The sequence below is a fragment of the Leishmania martiniquensis genome, chromosome 23, assembly GCF_017916325.1.
Source record: "Leishmania martiniquensis isolate LSCM1 chromosome 23, whole genome shotgun sequence".
Taxonomy (NCBI): Eukaryota; Euglenozoa; class Kinetoplastea; order Trypanosomatida; family Trypanosomatidae; genus Leishmania; species Leishmania martiniquensis.
This window is the reverse complement of record NC_090158.1, coordinates 232,501-251,761: the sequence shown is the minus strand read 5'-3', so window position 1 is coordinate 251,761 and position 19,261 is coordinate 232,501. Positions and strand designations below refer to the sequence as shown.

At 60.3% G+C, this 19,261-nt stretch overlaps 3 protein-coding genes across 3 annotated transcripts in view; all 3 read left to right on the top strand.

Moving 5' to 3' along the window:
• Positions 1–4,358: 4,358 nt before the first annotated feature.
• Positions 4,359–5,501, top strand: LSCM1_06064 (uncharacterized protein; the record flags this gene model as incomplete). Its single annotated transcript, XM_067323496.1, has 1 exon — positions 4,359–5,501. One exon carries the CDS (start codon positions 4,359–4,361, stop codon positions 5,499–5,501), a length of 1,143 nt encoding a protein of 380 aa, XP_067178601.1.
• Positions 5,502–5,979: 478 nt separating this feature from the next.
• LSCM1_06063 (uncharacterized protein) lies at positions 5,980–6,453 on the top strand (the record flags this gene model as incomplete). The annotated part of the gene is made up of 1 exon (XM_067323495.1): positions 5,980–6,453. One exon carries the CDS (start codon positions 5,980–5,982, stop codon positions 6,451–6,453), a length of 474 nt encoding a protein of 157 aa, XP_067178600.1.
• A 2,912-nt stretch (positions 6,454–9,365) lies between these two features.
• The window catches only part of LSCM1_06062 (uncharacterized protein), a gene marked incomplete at both ends in the record, with an annotated part of 10,089 nt that continues 193 nt past the window's right edge, over positions 9,366–19,261 (top strand). The window contains one exon of the mRNA XM_067323494.1: positions 9,366–19,261. This exon is cut by the window's right edge and continues 193 nt beyond it. Within this exon, the coding sequence (XP_067178599.1) occupies positions 9,366–19,261 (9,896 nt within the window).

Sequence of the window (19,261 nt, the reverse complement as noted above, 5' to 3'; positions counted from 1 at the left end):
GAGGTTACCATCGAAAGACATCTGCAGCAGGGTGTACATGAGCGCAGTGATGTCGCGTAGGGGCCCGGCCATCTATGGTTGCGTACTCCGCCGGGGAACGGAGAGCTTTCTCTCGACGCGACTCTCTAAAGAGTGTTACGATCTGCAGCGTCGATTTTTTTTGCTGACGTGTGCGAATCGGCCTTCGGAAGCGAAATGAACAGCACACTGAGAGGAAAGACCCGGGGCAGGGCTTTGCGCAGGTGCTGGCATCTATGCCGAGCGGTCTCTTCGGCTACGATAGAGACACTTCGCAGCGACGCAGCGTAGGTTAAGACCCTCTTGAGCATGCCACATTCCATCGCCGAGGGCAGGGCCTTGGCTTTGAACGCGTCGGACAGCCAGAAGATTGCGCGAGGAACTTCGGGGGAGGAGGGAGGGGGCGGGGATAGAGAGTGCGGCGTACACTCTGAGCGGTGTGGTGCATTGTCAGGTGCTGCGTAACATCTTAGCCGGTATCATTACATCTTCCCGCTCTTGGCGACACGCTGCAGGAACTTTTTTCTCCCTTTTTTATTGCGCGTGTGCGTTTCTAGCTGCCGTCCTTTTCCCTCGGTCTGCTGGTGCCCCCCTCCCGCTCGTTTTATCGACGCGGCCTACTTGGTGTGCTGCCTCCTAAAAATGGGCCATGGCGCAAGCGAGCTGGCTGCTGGCGCTGCTCCGGGGCCAGTTACAAGGCCCGTCTAGCCGATGCTATGAGTGGTGGCACGAGTGCTTCGCACAAGGAGAAAGGTGCTGCGCTGGTTGGTCATGCTCTAGGCACAGCTCAGGTTTCAGCCGCAGGTAATCTATTCGGTGCGGCAAGCCTTGAAGACGCTCGTGCTTTCCTCTATCGATCTTCTTTGCTCAGTGTGCACTTCAAGGAAGCTTTACGAGGGGACGAATATGCCGAAGGCGGTAAGCGTTGTGTCGTGCCTCGAGTGCGCACAAGTACTTTTCCTGCGCTATTGCCGTCGTCGTCCCCGTTTCCTCTCTTGCTTGCTCGTCGCGCCGGACAGCACGGGGGACTTCCATGTCACGGCGCTCCTTCGCGCCACTGCCGCCTCTCTCGGGGTGTTAGAAGCGTCGGTCACTTTTCGGATAGATATACAGGTACCTGTGTGCTGAGCATTCGAGGCGCTGCAAGCATAGCAGGAGGTACGCTAGCCCGGCGCCCACGAGGCGTTCTGCCGTGTGCGTCTGTTACAGCCTCAAGTCTGCTGTCTACCTGGCTTTGAGGGTTATGTCTGATGGCTTGCTTGGTAGTTGTAATGGAGCTGCTTCTGCACGTCAGGCGCCGTCCCGCCGTCGCCTTCGCGCGCTGGCACCGCTTCTGCCGCTACATCGATTCCCCATCCCTCCCTTATGGCTGCGTTAGGTCTGTGCCGATGGCACATTTTTCGGGCGCGCCTGCGCAGCTGCACGCATGAGGGTGGTGTAGGTTTTCTTTCTCGCTCTCCTGACGTTGCAGGATGGTGGCGACTGCGCGGTGTCACGGAGGGGGGGAGTGTAGCAGAGAACGCTTGCGTACGCTGCCACTGTCAAAGCTATCGACTCGATGCAAGCGTGCAACGGCGCCGCCGCCTGCTGTGACCTACACGCGAAGCAAGTTATTTGAACCCGTGCAGGCGACGCTCGCAGTAATCTCAAGGGCACTTCCGTGCTGCTGAGCGGATTCCACAAGATGAGCGACTAGCTTTACGCCAGCATCCGGGGCTATAGGGTGGAGGTGCGGTACGACGGAACGCCCCCGGCCCCTCCCAGTGAGCAAACGCGAAAGAGATTTGCGTATGCGACGGCGCTTGCGTTGCAGGCCGTCGCGCATACCGCCGTATGACGCAAAAAGGGCTGCGCGGCTTCATCGACACCTAAGCGGACCAGCTCACTCTACCTCACCTCTGAGCAGCATGCCGACCGAAACGGCCTCGCCCTTGGCGCGGATGCGGTCGGTATGAAGAAGTACGTCTGTTGCAACACCCACGCGCCACCCAAACCCCCTGCGCGACTGCGATTTGCAGATCCAGCAGGAGCTCATTAGCGTGAAGCAGCGGGTGCTCATGTACAGCGGTGCCCTCGCTACGCTGTCATACGGCGCCGTCGAGCCCGTTTCAAAGAATCGCTCCTCTTCCTTTTCTCCGAGACTTATTATTCGCTGTTTCCTTGTCGGCGTTGCTGAGCGGGACGCTCGCACGGATTGACGTGACGGACTTTTCCGAGCTTGACGCTGGCCCACTTTGGCGAAGCAGCAGCGGCGCTTGCGACGCGGCGTGCGACGAGGCTGCCGCAGGTGCGGCGTAGGGTGAGCATCATGAACCACTCTATCGCGAACAGGTCTGGGCCACCTAGTATCGGCGAGCCCAGCGAAGGTTTCGGCTGCGATTCTCTACGCGACGTGAGCATGCACCTCTCCGTGGTACACTGCCGTAAGTATCTCTTTCCAGCCCATCGCGGACCCCGGTCGCGACCATCGAGGCGAACGTGGAAAAGTTTGACTGAACAACAGCAAAGGGCCGCAGCACACCTTCAACAACGCTTCATCGAAGATGCTCGTCCGAAGTCCTGTGCTGCCGTCGCAACCGAGTGACGGCATTGCACTCCCCTCCTTATTGGCAATCTATTGCTTGAAAGAAAGCTCAGCCGACGGTTTTCTTTGATCTTGTTCCGAATTTTGTCGTTGTCATCACAGTTGTGTGCCGGATCTCTGCTCATGGCCTCGAACTTGCACGCAAGCCTACTGGCGTGCCAACTGATCGGCGCACGTTTGCCGCGGGTGGTACGCGCATGATCAGGTGAAGTATTGAGATAGAATACCTTAGCGAAGAAGGAAGAGATGGTAGAAAGCGAAGTGGGCGTACCTGAAGACAGCGAAGCATGGCGACTCTTGTCGCTCTTCTCCCTCACTCTCAATTTATTTATTTTATTTTATTTATTTTCCATCCTCCCTTCTTCCTCCTTGCCCATCCCCGCAGCTGGTGCAATCAGCCCCCCCTTCACTGAAAAGAAGGGGAGGAGAGTTGATTTTGGAGCGGGGTGGTGCCTACCTGGCGCTCATCTGTCATGCTTCCAATATGCATATATAGTATATATGCATACATGTATATGTATATACACACATATATATATATGTATAATAGGAGGGGAGAGGGAAGGGGCCGCGTCTGCATCTGTGAGTGTTTTCCTCTCTCCGACCAAGTTTTCGGTTTTCACGTGTGCGTGTGCGTATCGTATGTTGTTTTCTTTCCAACGTTTCAGCCACGCCGTCCAACAATCTTGATTTGCTCGTTTTTTCTCTCTTCTCTATTTGTTTTGTATTTCTGTCTCTCCCCCTTCTCCCCCCTTCTCTCCCCTTCTCTCCTTTCTCGATTTATCGTCATTGCAGAAGTGTCTCGCGCCCCTCCTTTCCTTCTCCTTTTTTTCTAAATCCTGACGGCCGGCGCCCAGCCTCGGCACTCGAGTATATGTATGTATAAATATGTATCTCTATTTGCGCGTGCGCGTGTGTGTGTGTCTGCGTGCACAGAATTTGCAGCTCTTTCTTGCATATTGCGGAGGATATGGATCGGCCTTGCCACCCTGTCGGCGAGTTCAAGGCAGTCTCCTTCGCCACACCCACCTCACCGAGCCAGGTAACTAGTGAGGCGAGATGAAAGAAGATGAATGCCCACTGCGCTTCCATGACAGTCGCGCAAAAAGGTCAGCGGCGATTTCTTGCGAGTGAGATGCAGGCGTCCGTCTCCCTTTTCTGTGCCTCGACACCGCTCAGCATAATAGTTCCCATGAACATCCTGGAAGTGAGATGGATCCCCTCTTCCTCTCCTCCCAGTCAACGATAACGCTCTTTTCTCTCCAACGCGCGAAGCTCACGCTAGCAAGGGTGGAGGACATCCACATAAGGGGTAAAAGAGGGGAAGAGGGAAAAACAAAGGAGTAAGCGTTGACGTAGAGGAAGGAAAGGCGTTCTGTCATGAGGGTGGTAGTGGTGCTGCCAGCGCCGGCATCCGCTTCCTTGCCGAAACTCTGTCGCCGGCGCCCCTGGTGTTCCTTGCGACCGTGCAGACGTTTCGTTCGGCTCCGTCGGCCCGCTGCCTTCGCAGGCTGGTGCGCTCAAGTGAGCTGATATATCTGTCCCCCTCTCTCTCTTTGGAGCTTCTGTTCTCGTATTTTTTCCAGTTTTGCTGAACTACATCGAGAGACGGCAACGGAACGGCAGGCGGGTGCGAAGTGCGTTGGCTGTACGATGGAGGAACGCCATCTGGCCACGACTTGCCCACAGTCTGATAGCTGCTGAGTAGAGGCTAAAAAGGGTGCAGTGAAGAATCACACGTGCGCCACGTTTGCCTATGCTTAGGCTCTGCCGTCCGCTCCTGCGGTCGCACCGGGACGGCGGGCCACTTCGCCCCACCGCCTTGCTCCGGTGCGCCTTTCAGCCAAACCTCACCTCCCTCACGAACCAGTTGAACCGCAACGAGCACTTCCTCAAGTTCGGCAGCAAAAACGTCCCTATGGGGGTTCCGCGGGTGCTGAGGCGTGACGTACGGCCCATCTCCATTCTGCACGAAACACCGCATCTGCTCGTTGCCGGCCGCAACTACGCGAATGGCTTCGCAGGAAATCAATTTCTGCTTGCCCAGAAGAAGACAAAGGAGTGCATTTTCGTCGACGCGGCGGATGACTGGCCGGACGACTGGGTCTCCTTCATTGCCACCTCTGGCCTACGCCCGACACACTTCTTTCTCACGCACTGCCACGTCGACTCCATCGTCAACCTGAACGCGTTCATGGCTGTGATGGAGCACCACTTTCACGTGCGGCTGGGGCTCATGTGGTGCCCGGCCGAACAGTCGTGGGTGGATGCCTTTCCGCGCGCCTGTGAGCGGTACGGCCGCATCGAGGAGATGCGGCAGCCTCTGCCACTGCTACAGAACAGTCTGTACAGCTACTACACGTACGCGCATCAACTAGGGCAGCGCCAGCGCGTCCTGAACGAGGTAGCTACTGCAGTGGAGGGCGCGACGGACGGCGCCGACAAGGCGACTGGCGGTGGCCACTCTACATCGCCGCACGCGCCGCCTCCGTCGTTGATTCGTTCTAACGACATCCTTCTTTCCAGCGCCACGAACCGCTCGACCTCCTTTTACGAGTTCGGCCCTCACTCGGTGCTGCACTACGTCTTCACACCCGGGCACTCCCCCGGGCACATGATGCTTTCTCTCCCACGCGAGCGCCTGCTTTTCACAGGCGACGTCCTTTTCTACAATAGCGTTGGCCGCGTCGACCTTCCTTGGGGTTCAGGAGAGCGCCTGGCTGAGAGTCTCCTGACACTGGAGGGGTATCCAGACAGCACCGTGCTGTTGCCTGGCCACGGCCGACTCACCACACTGGGGCGAGAGCGACGGGAGAGCCGCGCCCTTCGTGCTCTGTACGAGCGCCGCGCCGCTGGGGATCAGCGAGTGTCTGTCGGCTACAACACCGGGTATCTCTGAGAGGCTCCCTTCATCAGTTCACGCCCTTCCGGTGCGCCCATCTTGCAAGGTCAGCCGTTGCCGCTGCCTTTGTGTCTTCATTATAATATATATATATATATATATATATCGCCTCGCGGAGGCTCAGCGGCTCTTGAAGCTCGTGATTTGGGCACTCTCAAGGAAGCTCAACGGATGGGAACACCTGAGGAGAATCACCGCGCTTTCGCCGCGCAAGGGCGGTACTCAGGACGCTGTTTTTTTTTTACCCTTCCTTATTCCCGCTACATTTCGTATCCAGGCCAAGTGGCCGGGGCGTCCTGTCGAGGCTTCAGTGGAGGGCGCACAACTCCTTTGCTGCACCCCTTTAGACTCCTTCCATGATCGTCTCCCCGCACACAACCTCCTCTCCCCTCTTCTCTCTTAGTTTCAGCCGATACGCACCGGCATCGACCTCTATAGCACAGTCGTCACGAACACCAATATCTGTTCAGCATCGATGCCATCGTGGGTGTGCCCAGAGTGCGAGTACGAGAACGAAGAGGGAGACGTGGCCTGTGCAGCGTGCGAAGCGGATCGCCCCGCTTCGCCTCAGGCGGCCAGAGTGGCAGATGACGACGATGCATACGCGCACATTCACGTTGGTGTAATCATGGAGTGCGAAGACGCACCCAAAACAAGGCTGAAGCGCCTGAAGGTCGACGTGGGCAAGGAAAAGCCGATACCCGTTGTGACGGTGGCAACAAATGTAAAGCAGGGCGACCATGTTCTCGTGGCCTGCGTCGGGGCCGAGGTCAAGGGTGAGACAGTGATGAAGACGACAGTGAACGGGTTCCCTTCAGAGGGAATATTGTGCGACGCGGGCATGCTGGGGTGGGTCGGGGGAGGTGCAGGTGCAGCGGTGACGTTGCCAGAGTCCTTCACAGCGGGTTCGCGTCCGCCAAACAGTCGCCCGCGCCGTGACGCTGCATGAAGATGTGTTAGAGGAATAGAGTTTCTTGATGGAAAGCATGCCATGGACCACCGTTGACGGCGTGAGCTGATGGCGCCGCAGCGCCGTAAGCAGTGTAAGTGTGATGATGTGTGGCGGCTGAGCTGCTTTCCGTGTCCCCTCCCTACCTCGTCTCTTTCCCCAGCGGCGTGGCAGATGTGGACGTGCGCGCTTATCTAATCAGTACGTCAAAGAAGAGAACTCCTGCACAGTTCTCTCGCAGGCTGTCATCTCAGCCCCTCCGTCTTCAGTGCTTCCTCCTCCTTACCCCTTTCTTCTTTCGTCGCCTGCAGCGCAGAGAGAGTGGCGGAGAGAGGGGGGGTGAGGGTGGCAGAATTACAGCATATAATTCGGGCATGCATGCCAGACTTGATGCAGTGATGCATTCGCCAAGCACCTCCACTTGTTTTCAACGCTCACCTCTTCCTGAAGGCTCTGCCTATTTTTTTTTTTCTCTCCACCTTCAACGCACACCTGACCCCTTCCCTCTCTTTCTCGTTATCCTGCACCTGAGCTCGGCCAGACTTATTTGCACGTGCCTTCGGCCCAGTACCACATATGCTGCACTCCTCTAGCGCGGCTTCACGTTTTTTGTTGAGCCGGAGGCGGACGCCACTCCTGTTTGCTGCCGACTGACATCATCTCGGTCTCTCTCTTCTTCGTTGGCTGCTGTTTTATTGCCTTCGTCGTGTGTTGGGCGCCATCATCGACATCAGAGCCTTCCAACCCTCCCTCTCCCCCTATCCCTTCTGTCTCTGCTTCTTTTTCTTTTGGACGTTGTGGTCTGTATCACTCTCTCTGTGTGGGTGTGGCTTCTTGTATCGCAATGATGACAGGTTGCTGAGACTCGCAGCACCGTGATGCACCAGGGCAGACACGCAAGAGGAAAGGTCGGAGGCCTCCTCCTTACTCCATCTCTACCGCTTCAGAGCGCCAGCGTTCTTTTCCTTCGTCGATTCGACGGACATCCATTTCGTCTTTTTTTCCCGCACTTGGCAGTTTTTATCACGGCCGTCGCTTGAGTCTTCGACGCGCTCGCAGTTGTGCGACTAAAGACGTGCGCTCGCAGTTGTGCGACTAAAGACGTGCGCTCTCCGTTTGGGGGTGCGCACGCCTACACCCGCCACAGCTGTTCCCTCCTTCCCCTTACGTGCTTTCTGGTATCCGTCTTTATATATATATATATATTTCACTCTTGCACTTCTCCACGATGCTGAGTCACGGGGGCGGGTGGCGACACCTCCGTGCGTGGCATCGTCGGGACCGGTGCCCCCTCCCTCTGCGGGGACGCCACGCAGCCCTTTTCATTCCCTTGCCAACTGCTGAGCCATCGCTGATGGTGACACAGGGTCGAGAGGCTACAACGTTGGGGAGATGGGAGCAGTATAGGGCCAGTGATGCTGGCGGTCAGGTCGTGCATTGCGTGGCATCGAAGCGGCCAGCGGCAGCGGGCGTAATGTCTCATGCGTGGGATGCGTGAGGCGTCAAGGGGAAGCGAGCGCGTCGCGCACGGCCCTCGCCCTGCCGGCTGGCGCTCCACGTCAGCCCTCTTGAGGGATGCTCCGCGCTGTGCCTATCTGAATAGGAGCGCCTGTGAGGCGTGAGTGCGCCGAGTGTGAGGCAGGGGTGGTGTCGCACGACGCTGGAAACGCCCTGCGTTAACGCGCGTTGAGCACTGCTTCGAACCATGAGAGATGTGGGCCTGCGTGACGGCTGGGGAGGAGTGACGCTACTGTTGTAAGAGGAAGTGTACAGTACTGGAAAGAGAAGTAGGTTTGGCGTCGCAGAGGCTCCGCATGTCATCTCTATGCCCACTTCTTCTTCCTGCAGACATGCGCCTCCTTTCCAACGTCTCTCTCCTCTCTCCTCTCTCCCCTTCTGTCGCTCCTGCGGTTGTTTAGTCTCTCAACAGACACTCATCTCATTTCGTTTTCCCGTCAACAAGCAGTCATCAAGAAGCAACAGCCGCACTTGCGCTCGCAACAGCTGAGTTTTTTTTTCGGCCGACTTCCGTTTCCCTCTCGCGTCTGCACCCTCTTACTCTGTCCCCCCCACGCCTCTTGCGCGGTCAGCCTCACATTCCCTTCTTCTTCAGTTCGCTCGCTGATATCTTGCATACATATATATATATATATTGAAGGTGCCTATCCACCTCACCCCACCACCCTCTGTAGCCACGTGCGGCTTTCTGCTCTCCGTATCGTGAGGCGACCGTTTTTTTTTTTTGGTGGTGGTGGTGGTTGCCCTGCATTCCCCCTCCCTCCGCTCCTCTTTCTACGCTCAGATCTCTTTGTTTGCCATTGCTCTTATCGCTGCCCTTTGCGTTGTATGGGCATTCTTTTCCATTCTGAAAGCTTTTTTTTTGTGGTGGTGATGGTAGTGGTGGCGGTGACTGCTTGGCTGTTGACACCATCAGTTATCCCTTGCCTCACGGTGCCTTCGAGCATCGCCTCTGCCCAGCGCCTCTTTCCCTCTCTCCCTCACACACGCACACACACACACACCTACGCATACGGGCACACGCTCTGACGTCTTTCAATTGCTCGTGAGGGGTGGCGAGGGGGTGCCTGCCACGCCAAGCAGCGCTCTCGTTTTCGTTCTCTTCTGCGTCCCGAGACCTTTCTAATACAGTGACAGCTGCGTGGGGTAACAGCTGCTGCGAAGCAGCCGCAGAAAACAACGGGCGTGAACGGAAAGCCAACGTGGAAGCTCGCTGCAGCACTACGCCGCGCGTGCAGAAGCAACAGCGCTGGGAAGAAACAGAAATTGTCAAGGAGCTGAAAGGCAGAGACCAAGCAAAAGCCTCGGTGGCCATCACCGGCTTGCATCTGCGTGTACAGCCACTGCCCATCCCCTGGCGAGGTCATCTGGGCCAACGACAGCAACAGGCACCGATGGATGACTCATCATTCTTGTCTGGATTATCCAGCATCCATGAGGCCATTGGCGACGCAGCGAATGGCAGGTGCATCTCGATCTTCGTCACCCGCTGCGAGCCCTCCCTCGATGAGCTAGCGGTGCGCCTCGGTGGGCCTGGGTGCCCGTGGGAGATAACCCCGCTTCCTATGCAGCGACCGGTTGTCCTGTACCGTCACCCAGGCGTCCGCGTAGCGTGTCGCGCGACGGAGCTCGCGTTTGCCACGAAGGCGTACGCCGAAAGCGCCGCCGCCGATGCAAGCGACGTGCATCCAAGCGGGTGCATGGTGGCCATGGATATACTTACAAGCACTGCTATCAACGCTGCTGCCTCAACACTGACAGCATCCGGTGCGCCTGCAGAGACAACGGGCGTCTCTGTGTTGGAGCTCTCCGCCGCGAAAGAAGTGCTCGATGGCACGCCTGATGCAGAATACAGTCGCGGCGCCTCACAGCCGCCGCTGCGCGTCTGCTTTCGTTGGGCAGCTGGCGAGGTATTACCAGGGGTCACTCCACCGGCGAGAGGCGTGGCAACGGCGGGGGAGGGCAACAGCGCAGAAGACGAGCGGAAGGCGCACGCCAGTGACGATGAGACATGTGAAAATGAGGATGGGCGTCAAGGAGACACACCGCTGCCGCACACCTCTGCCCCGCCAGGAGATGAGGCCATCCCGCCATCCAGCCATGGGAAGCTATCGACAGCATCGTCTCCCTCCCAGCTGACGTTCGCAGGGTTTCATGCGGTGGCCGAGGAAAACGTCGGGGGTGCGACAGCAGCTGCAGAGGGGGTGTCCGCTCGCGCAGCCCCTGCTCACGACAACGCTAGCGGCGAAGGCACAGCTACGCCCATAAACGGTGCCATGACCGCAGTAAGCGACCAGGAGAGGCACGACAGCAGCAACGGCCTTGTGACAAGGGATGAAGTGCCTGTTTCTTCCGCACTGCCGACCGAAATGAGAGCTGACACCGCGCATGAAGAGAAAGCGGTGCCTGAGCTAGGCGGCGACGGCGAGGAGGCCGCGGCCGTAGTCTCAGCGCGGCTCCCCTCGCCTTTCGTTGTGCACCCTCTCTCTGCCCCTGACGCTGGGGTGATTTCAGCCAGTACAGGAAGAGCAAACAACGACGCCGACCGCAGCCGCCCGCTCGCGCTGAAAATCGATGCGCTATCAGCGGCTTCCGCATCCATCTTGGACGCGTCCTCGTCGCCTTTACGCTCCAAGACACCGCGTCGCCGGCGCCCGCACCACTACCGTGGTAGCACTATTCACATGGCGGTGGCCCCAGTGATGACACCACCGCTACCAGAGGCAGACGGGCGCGATGCGACCGCAGAGAACCCTGTGCAGGTAAGCGAGGATGACGACGAGAACGCGGACAATGCTGGGGCCGCCGTGCTTTGCCGCCCTCCTCTACCACCGCTGATAGACACACTTCGGCAGCAAGTCGGCCACTCAGCGCCACATGAAGTGGTACAAGCGCTGGACTCTGACATCTCGACGCCCGTTCGCCTCAGCAAGGGGGCCGAATCCTCATACAACAGCGCGGCGAAACTGCCACCCCCAAATGGCGCAGCAGATGACACCCTTGACCGCCAGCGGCACGCAGCGCCGGTGTCCGAGGAGCCTCACGGCACCTCGGTAGTCGTGAAGGCGCCAGCAGTGCCACAGCCGACGGCGGCTAACCTGTTCAAGGGAGCCGACGGCGCCGCTTTCATCGTGGTGCTGGGGGTGGTAGCCATCTACAACGCCAACGGCATAGCAGATCCTCACCGCATCGTGTCTGCCGAGATCTCCGCCACGACAGTCGAAGAGGAGTGCCCGGCGCACGACCCGGCGCTGGGCACGACCGCCTTCTCGTTCCGCACGGCGCCGGCCCTGCGCGGCCTGACGGCGGTGGTGCCGCAAGTGAGCATTCCCGCTCTCTTGTTGCCCCGGTGTGAGAACGGTGCAAAAGGTGCCGCTGGCGACTCCGCAGGCGTTGCTGATGGTGTTTCTGCAGTACCGCCTCCGCTGCATGCTCACTGCATCGTTACAGAGCATATGACATTCACGGAGGGGGGCGCCTCGGGCGACTGCGCGTCGGCGACACTCTGGACGAGCACCGCCGACGTTGCACTGGGGCACGGATTGCCGTTGCCATCGGCATCCTCTCCTGCGCCTGCGCCACCCATTACCCACGAAGTACGTTTCACTGGTCCCAATGGTGATGTTGTTCTCACACTGTGGACGTACATGACGGTGAGTGCGTATCGCGATGCGGTGCTGAACCTGCGCTCGCGTGTGACAGCGAGAGGTGCGCCGCCGGTTCTGCAGCTGCTTCTCGTCGAGGAGTCGCCCATACGCGTTGGTAGGCAAAGAGCGTCGCGCCGTCGAAAGCCCTCTGCAGCTACGCTGTGGGTGAGCTCGCCGTGCTCATCTGACTCGGAACGCGTAGACAGCATTGCATATCGAGTCGTAGCCGTGAGTCCGGCGTACGACGTCGTGCAGCAGCCGGTCAGTGTACCGCTGCGAGACCCGCTCGTCTACGTGGCGGTACAGTTATCCTCATGCTCGTCCGCTGCATCACACGCGCAGCTGATTTTTTCGTACATGTTTTCCGACGCTTGGACGCGGTCGACGGCGGTTGCGTGCGATGGCGACACCCGCGCTGCTTCCCTCTCTGTAACGGCAGCTTTGTACTACCGCTTCGTCGACGCTTCGTCCGCTGCCGCCTCCGCGGAGCTCTCGTCGTTGCCCACACCGCGCCGCAAAGGATCGGGAGCGTTGCACGACGGCAACGCGGCGGCGGAGCTGCGTGAGGTCATCATCACGGTTCGCCCGCCCACCACTTTTCTTCGGCCTTTGTCGTCCTCAGCCAGCAGTCATGCAAGCCCTGGAAAGTTCGATGCGGCTCTCCACTCCGCCTCATCGTGGCACCTTGTTCTCTGCCATGCTGCGACGCGCGCCATCCTCGCCGAAGCCTCGCCCGAAACCGGCGTTCTCTCCTACCGCAGCTTTCTTCCCGTGCGGCGTGGCGGACGCCAGGCGTCTGGAGAGCGTGGCGTAGTGGGCACCGCCATCACCGTCACCCCCTCCGTCGGCGAGGTAGACTGCCTTCCATGGGAGGTGCTGATGGTTCCCTCCACCACCGCGCCATCGAAAGATTGTCGAGCTAGTCTGCAGTCAATTCGAAGTACAGAAGCAATGCGATCCATGATCAGGTCCCCCGCACGCACCACCAGAACGAACCGTGACAGCGGCCTTGCTTCGCAGAGGGTTGCCAAGACAGCTGGCACCAATGTGTGGTCGGGTGCCATGTGGATCTCCTGCTCCGCGCTTTACTCCGCCCCCTCCACCGGCGCTCGCTGGAAGACGTCTATGTTTGTATCTTCGGCGCCAGCCCCTCTGACAGCCACCATATCAGTGCTACGCTCACCCCCTGCGGCCCTTGGGGCCCAGCTCGAACTCATGTGCGCTGTTCGCTCCCACGTGCTGGGCGCCGACTCCGCCGTGTTTCGTTTACGTTCACTGCGCATCGTACCGTCTGCGCTGGCCAGCGCAACTCAGACACCGCCGGAAAGCGCCTCACCGTTGCCTCCGTCGCAGGTGCAGCTGTGGTTTACCACCAGTGGCAGCAGCGCAGAAGAGGTGCGCGCCGTTTGGTCTTCGGCGCATGTGCCATCGGCAAAGGAGCTGCAACGTGCATGGGCGCCAGCGGTACCTGAGTCAAGTAGCAGCTGCACCCCCCCTCTGCGCGTAGGTGCAGACGGTCAGTTGGCGTGCCCTAGCGCACCGGTTCTACTCTCAACAACCAACGCGCGAGCCCGGCTGTGCGTGGCGCTAGCCAGCGCCGCAGAGACGACGGCGTCAGCAGACGGCATGGCCAATGCGCGGGCGCTACGACGATGTGTTGAGACAGTACGCAAGGGTGCCATGCGTCGCTACAAAAAGGCGCACGCATCGACGAGCGCTGAGCACGAAAGCAGTGAAACTGCGCATCAGCAACAGGCACAGGCGCAGCTGACGGAGGGGCAGATGGCGGATGTGTTTCTCCACTGCATCAACGCCGTCGCGATGGACGTCGAGAACTACGCTGAAGTGGACCTGACTCCCTCCCTCGTGGCCGCGAGCGAGCGGCCCGGGAAAACGCGGCATCGGCTTCTCCTCAGCTCCGTCAGCGGTACCATTCGCATGAGCCGTCGACTGGTGCTTGAGCTTCAGGGCCAGTGGATTAAGATGCCGCGCTGGGTGCCGATAGTATCGGAGTGTTACACGCCGTCGCCACGACTCTGGGCCTTGCGTCGCAGCTGCATCGTGCGGCACCTAGATCCTCCATTGCGAGCTGCTTGCAGTCGTATAGGCGTTTCAGAGGGAGGTCAACTGGCGCAGGAGGTGCTGGAGGCGCACATGGGCTACGATGTGGTAGTGCAAAGTGTGCCACTCGACTACACGGATCCGTCAGAACGCACCGTGGAAAAGCTCCTACCGGGTCTGTCGTACAACACGCTCGTTATGCAGAAGAATCAGCGGGAGGCGCGGCTGCAGCCGTACTGCGAAGTCATCCGCATCGCATCCTCAGAACCGGCGGCCGCGTCGCGACGGCGAGGAATCCACGCTGCGTTAGTAGCAGGAGGTGTCGCCAGCAACGATGACAAAATGATATTCAAAGACAGCGAGGAGCTGCTTGAGCACATCTTCGGCCCGACCGGGCTCGCCCATACTGTCTACGTACCAGAAGCGTCACACAAAGTGGCCGCCGTGCATTTCTTCTTCGGTGATGCCTACACGACGCGCACTGTACTGAACGTGTCTTGCACCGCGTCTGCCGCTGACAAAGGTGTGATGACGAGCGTCCCAGCACAGCCTTGTAGTAACGGCGGTAGCCCTCAACCGCTCTTTCCAGGCGAACCTACGCAGGCGACGCAGAAATCTACTACCGGCCGCTCTGTGTCGTCTTCATCTACTATGCAAATATTCTGTGACAGTCTGACGCGCACCTCAACATTTTATGATGGCCTTCCAGTGAGCGATGCGGCGGGACGGTTCCCTGGTGAAAGCCGCTATCGCTATCCGTCGGAGCTCACGTGGTACCACGGCAATCTGACCATCGAAGCCGAGGAGGAAAAGCGACGGCGCGAGGAGGGTGAGGCAGCATGGATATATGGGCTGACAGAGCAGCAGCTTGGTGCACATCAAAAGCCGGGCCCCCTTGTCGTATCCGCCATCACACAGCATCCGCGCGACTGTCTGCCGCTGGTGGTGGAGCCGTCGCTGACGCGGTGCGCCGACGGGCGGCACTACATCGTCTTTGGCGGCTTCTCGACAGTCACGGGAGCCGCCTCGTCGGGTGTGTACGCGTTCGATGGCGCCGAGCAAGTGTGGAAGCCGCTGCGTGCGCGGCGGAGTGCGTGTGGAACGGTCCTATCTTCTACCCCAGCGGCAGTGCCGCCTCCTCGCTACGGCCACACAGCTGTCTACCGCCTTGCTGACGGTGCCATCTACGTCTTCGGTGGCCGTGGCCGCCACGACGACACTTCTGCTGCGCCAGTGTATGGCGATGTGTGGAGGATGTTCTGGAACACGAGCATGTGCACAGTGGCGGCGACAGAGCTACACTGCACCTGGGCTGATGCGCCTTCCGCGGCCGCAGAGGGTCGCGAGAAGCACATGCCCTCGACGCTCATCGGTGACTGCGAGGGTGAAGTGGCTCGCTGGCGCCATGCGGCGGTACTGCACAATGACTACATCGTGGTCATTGGCGGTCAGTCCAGCACCGGCGAGTGCTGCTCGTGTGCGAGGATACTGTACCTCGACCTCACGACGCAGGAGTGGACTGCTCGTCGCAGCTTCGGTACCGAGGTGCCATGCCCGCGGTACGGACTAGCCGCGACCGTCGCGAGCGACGGCACCGCGCTCTATATCTTTGGCGGGTGGAGGCATGAGCAGAGCGAGGCCGGGAAGTTGCTCAGTGCAGCGCACTCTAGCAGTCCCTCGAGCAGCGACGCGAACGGTGGCACCGAGGATGCAGATGAGGATCAAGGTGCGGTCGCTTTGTCAGATTTTTTCAAAATGGACCTCATCACCCGCGTGTGGAGTCGCGTGGAGCCGAATGGCACTGTGCGGCCGCCGGCATTGGAGCTTGCCGACATGACCTCGTGCATCCTCGACAACTGCCCCGTGATCCTGCTCGTTGGCGGCCGCACCAACGGCGGCGTGGTGGCGACACCGACGACGGAGCGCACAGCCGCTGCGCAGCTGATGGTGTTTCTCTTCTCCACTGCGACACTCTTTTGGCGCATGGTGCGCATGGACTGTTCCCCGGTGGCAGCACGCTTTGGGCTGCGGGCTGTGGCGACGGCAAGACCAACCAAGGCATCACGGTCGGAAGGCAACCTGTGGAATGCGCAGCAGATGGACTCATCCTCCCTGCGCCGCGCGTTGCCGCCGCGCGGACGGCGCATCGGCAGCATTCTTGTCGTCGGCGGGCTACCACTTGAGGAAGTGGATGTCGCGCAGACAGCGCCGGCCATCTCGATCCTTCTGGCCGCCGGCAATGGAAGCTTTACCGCCAGCCGCTGCGCTACCACCGCGTCTGACAGAGTGCGGGGACGCCTGCACTCGCAGCAAGGGCACCTTACGCCATGGCCGCCGTCAGTGCCGCGTGCTACTGCGATGCGTCGACCAATGATCGGCCCGGAGCGGACAGTGTCCCGAAAGCCGCATTCGCTGGCATCAGGCAGCCGCCGCGTGCCGATCGCCGCATCTGTCTGGCTGCAGACGTCTCAGAGCACACATGTAGGAGGTGATGGGGATTACGAGCCCGATGGATCAGCGGTGGCCCTCGCAGAGCCGGGCACATCCTCTGTTTCCACCCGCCAGTCGATGGAGCGTCTTCGCACCCCCGCCTCAGCGTCGGGGCAATCGGCCACGCCCTTGGGGCCCCAGTGCCTGTCGTGCTACAGCACTCTGACGCCCTGGCAGCAGCGGAAGCTTGTTCGGCGCCTGTACACAGAAGGCGTTGAAATCCGTGCTGCCCATCATCAGCAGCTGCAGGCCGCGCTGCAGCAGGAGCTCGCCCCATTTGACTTCCGCTTCAGTAGGAACCGCAAACGTTCCCCTGGCGCTCGTCGTAGCCCAATACCCGCCCGACGCTTCTCGACGCGGCTGCCTCACCCACCATACGACGCAGCCACGACGGTAGGCGAGACAACAACTTTGGACACGATCAAAATCAACAAGAGCTCCGGCTCCCTCATTTGCGGCGGCGCCATCGCAGGTGTTCCACTGGCTCACCGCGATTCGCAGAACACCTTCCTCGTGTGTAGCAGCAGCAGCAGTAGCAGTCGCACTAGTAGTCTGACGATATCCACAAGCCGCAGCAGCAGTAGCATCCCTAGCAGCAGTGATTCAGAAGGGCGTGCTGAGGTTGTGGAGCCGCAGCGGGCGGGCGCCTTTTGGGCGGCCCCGTCAGGCGGGCATGACCGCACAGACAACTCATGTGCGGAGGACATCAAAAAGGCGGACGTGAGCGTTGCTGTGCCTGAAGCAGAGAAGGCGTCGGCGGCGACGACGGGGGGGAAAGCGTCTGCAACGAGTGAATCTGGCGAGGGACTTGACGACCACTTCGAAGGCTCGCCAGTCCCGATCTCGATGCCGGTGACTGTCCTGGTAGCTGCTACCGAAAACAGGAAGGAGAGAGTGGCCGAGGTGGTGGACGACGCTCCTGTCGCCGCTCCGGGTGCGCCACAGGCTAAGGAAGTGGACCCAGCCGTAGAAGTGGGAAAAGATGAGCCGCACAAGATGGAGCAGCAAGCGCCTGACGCGCCTGCTCTACCACCGCCGGGGTCACTGTCATCGACATCCGCTGCGTCGTCCAAGTCCATTTCACGCCCGTCGACGCCACCGATGGTGCCGGCGACGAACGATAACGCAGATGCCGAGGGTGAAGCTGCTGCCGCAGCGCCGCTCTCCTTTGCTGATGGCATCCCTGCCGCCGATCACCAAGACGAGATGGACAAGGGTGATGCCGGCGACGGCCCCGAGGAGGAGGCTGCCGTGACTTCGTCTGCTTCGGCATCCGCTCACCAGCAGGCGGGCAGGCTTCACGCAGCGCTGGTAGAGTCGGAGGTGGATGACGACTGGGAGGTGGATTCGGATATGCCAGCACATGCAGCAGCAGCAGCAGGCGTGCCTCCTCCGTCGGCATCGTGGGCGCGTGCATCTGCGCCAATGCTCCCTGGGGCGGATGAGCTATTGGGGGATCTGATCCCGCCGCCAGCTCCACGCGAGCACGCGACCCCGCCCTCGTCGCCATCAGTGCTGCCGTCGCCGCTATCCGAGGAGACGCGCTCGGCGCAGGCAGTCACCGAGCACGGGCTGAGCAATGACAAAGCAACGAAAGAGGCTCAAGAGGCGCAAGCCGCCGTGGAGGCAGCAGTGAAGTCGTTGGAAGCAGCGACGGCCTTGCCGGTTTCTCTCCCTGCTGGCGGTGGCGCGGGGCCGGCGAGGTCACGCACCGGCAGCGATGCCCATCAATGGGATGTGGCAGAGAAGCCTTTTGGTGTCCTCTCGGAAGCCGACATGTCCTCTTCGCCTGCCTCGTCTATGGCAGACAACCCCGCAGGTGCCTCACTGGCCCTGAGGGCGCCGGCAGCACCCGTCTCGCCACTTCAGAGGTCACATGCGGATGAGAATGACAAGAGTAGTAAGGCGCCATCCTCGCCTCCCGTAGAAGCGTCGCTGGGGGAGTTGCAGCACGACGCCGACGCTGCAGTGGAGCAGCTGTTCACGACACCGCCCGCCTTCTTCTCCAACGGGGAGGGCTCAACGCAAGGGCTGGAGGGCGCACCCCCCCAAACCACTGCAACGCCTCCGCAGAGGGCAATAGAGCCCGCCTTGGCAGCATCTGCAGACATCGGCGAGGGGGGCGCCGTCGCCGATGCCGCAGTGGCCCCCGACCAGCGGCCAACGGCGCCGTCTGCCACTCCTCGTAACCTCTCAAACGTGCTGGAGGCACTGCCAGCAGTGCCCAGCTCGCATGCCTCCTCCATTGCCAGTGATTACATGGACAACGGGGACGCGACGACCGCTTCTTCTTTCGCGCACGAGGGAGAGAAGAGTGGGGATACCTCTGCGTCGGCAGCGTTGCTGACGGAAGGGGCTTCAGCGGCGTTCATTCCAGCACCCCAGCAGGCGCCCGTGATCCCCGGTAGCGCTGATGAGGATGGCGCTCTTCTCTCGTACCGTCACGAGGAACCTCTAGAGGAGGAAGCAATGGCCAACGTTGCGCCTGTTGAGGCGGATCTGCCTCCTCGCCCGTCTGTAGATGTGGCTGTGCTTATGGATGAGGAAGAGAAAGCAGCTGTGCAGACGGAGGAGGGGGAGGGAGACGAGCAAGATGATGCCTCTGTGGTTGAAGCACTATCTGCAGAAGGTGGCGAAGCCGACGCGAACCACGAGAAGGGGGATGCGGCGGGGCTTCCAGGAACGGGCAGTGAGGGGTGCGGTGCACAGGACGATGCTGAGAAAGGTATCCTCACGGCCGCCGCAGCAGAGGCTGTGGAGGAGGCGTTCGAGCAGTCGTCCGCCGCAGGGATGGTGCCGCCACATGTGGAGGAATCGATGGAAGAAGAACCGGAAGAGGCCCCTTCCGCGTCGGAGGAGTTGCCCAAGGCAGAGGGCACCGCAGCCGCGGAGCAGGTGGGGAGCGCGTCCACGCGCCCGCCGCACACGGGAGCTCCAGACAACTGGAGCGAGCTGTCATGTGTGGAGGAGGACGCGCTGGCAAAGTTCTCCGCGGACACTAAGGATGACGCCGTCTATCCACGGGGTGAAGCGAATGCGGGAGACCTGTGTACCCCCGCCGTTGCCGCCCCGAGGAACTGGGATGAAAGGAT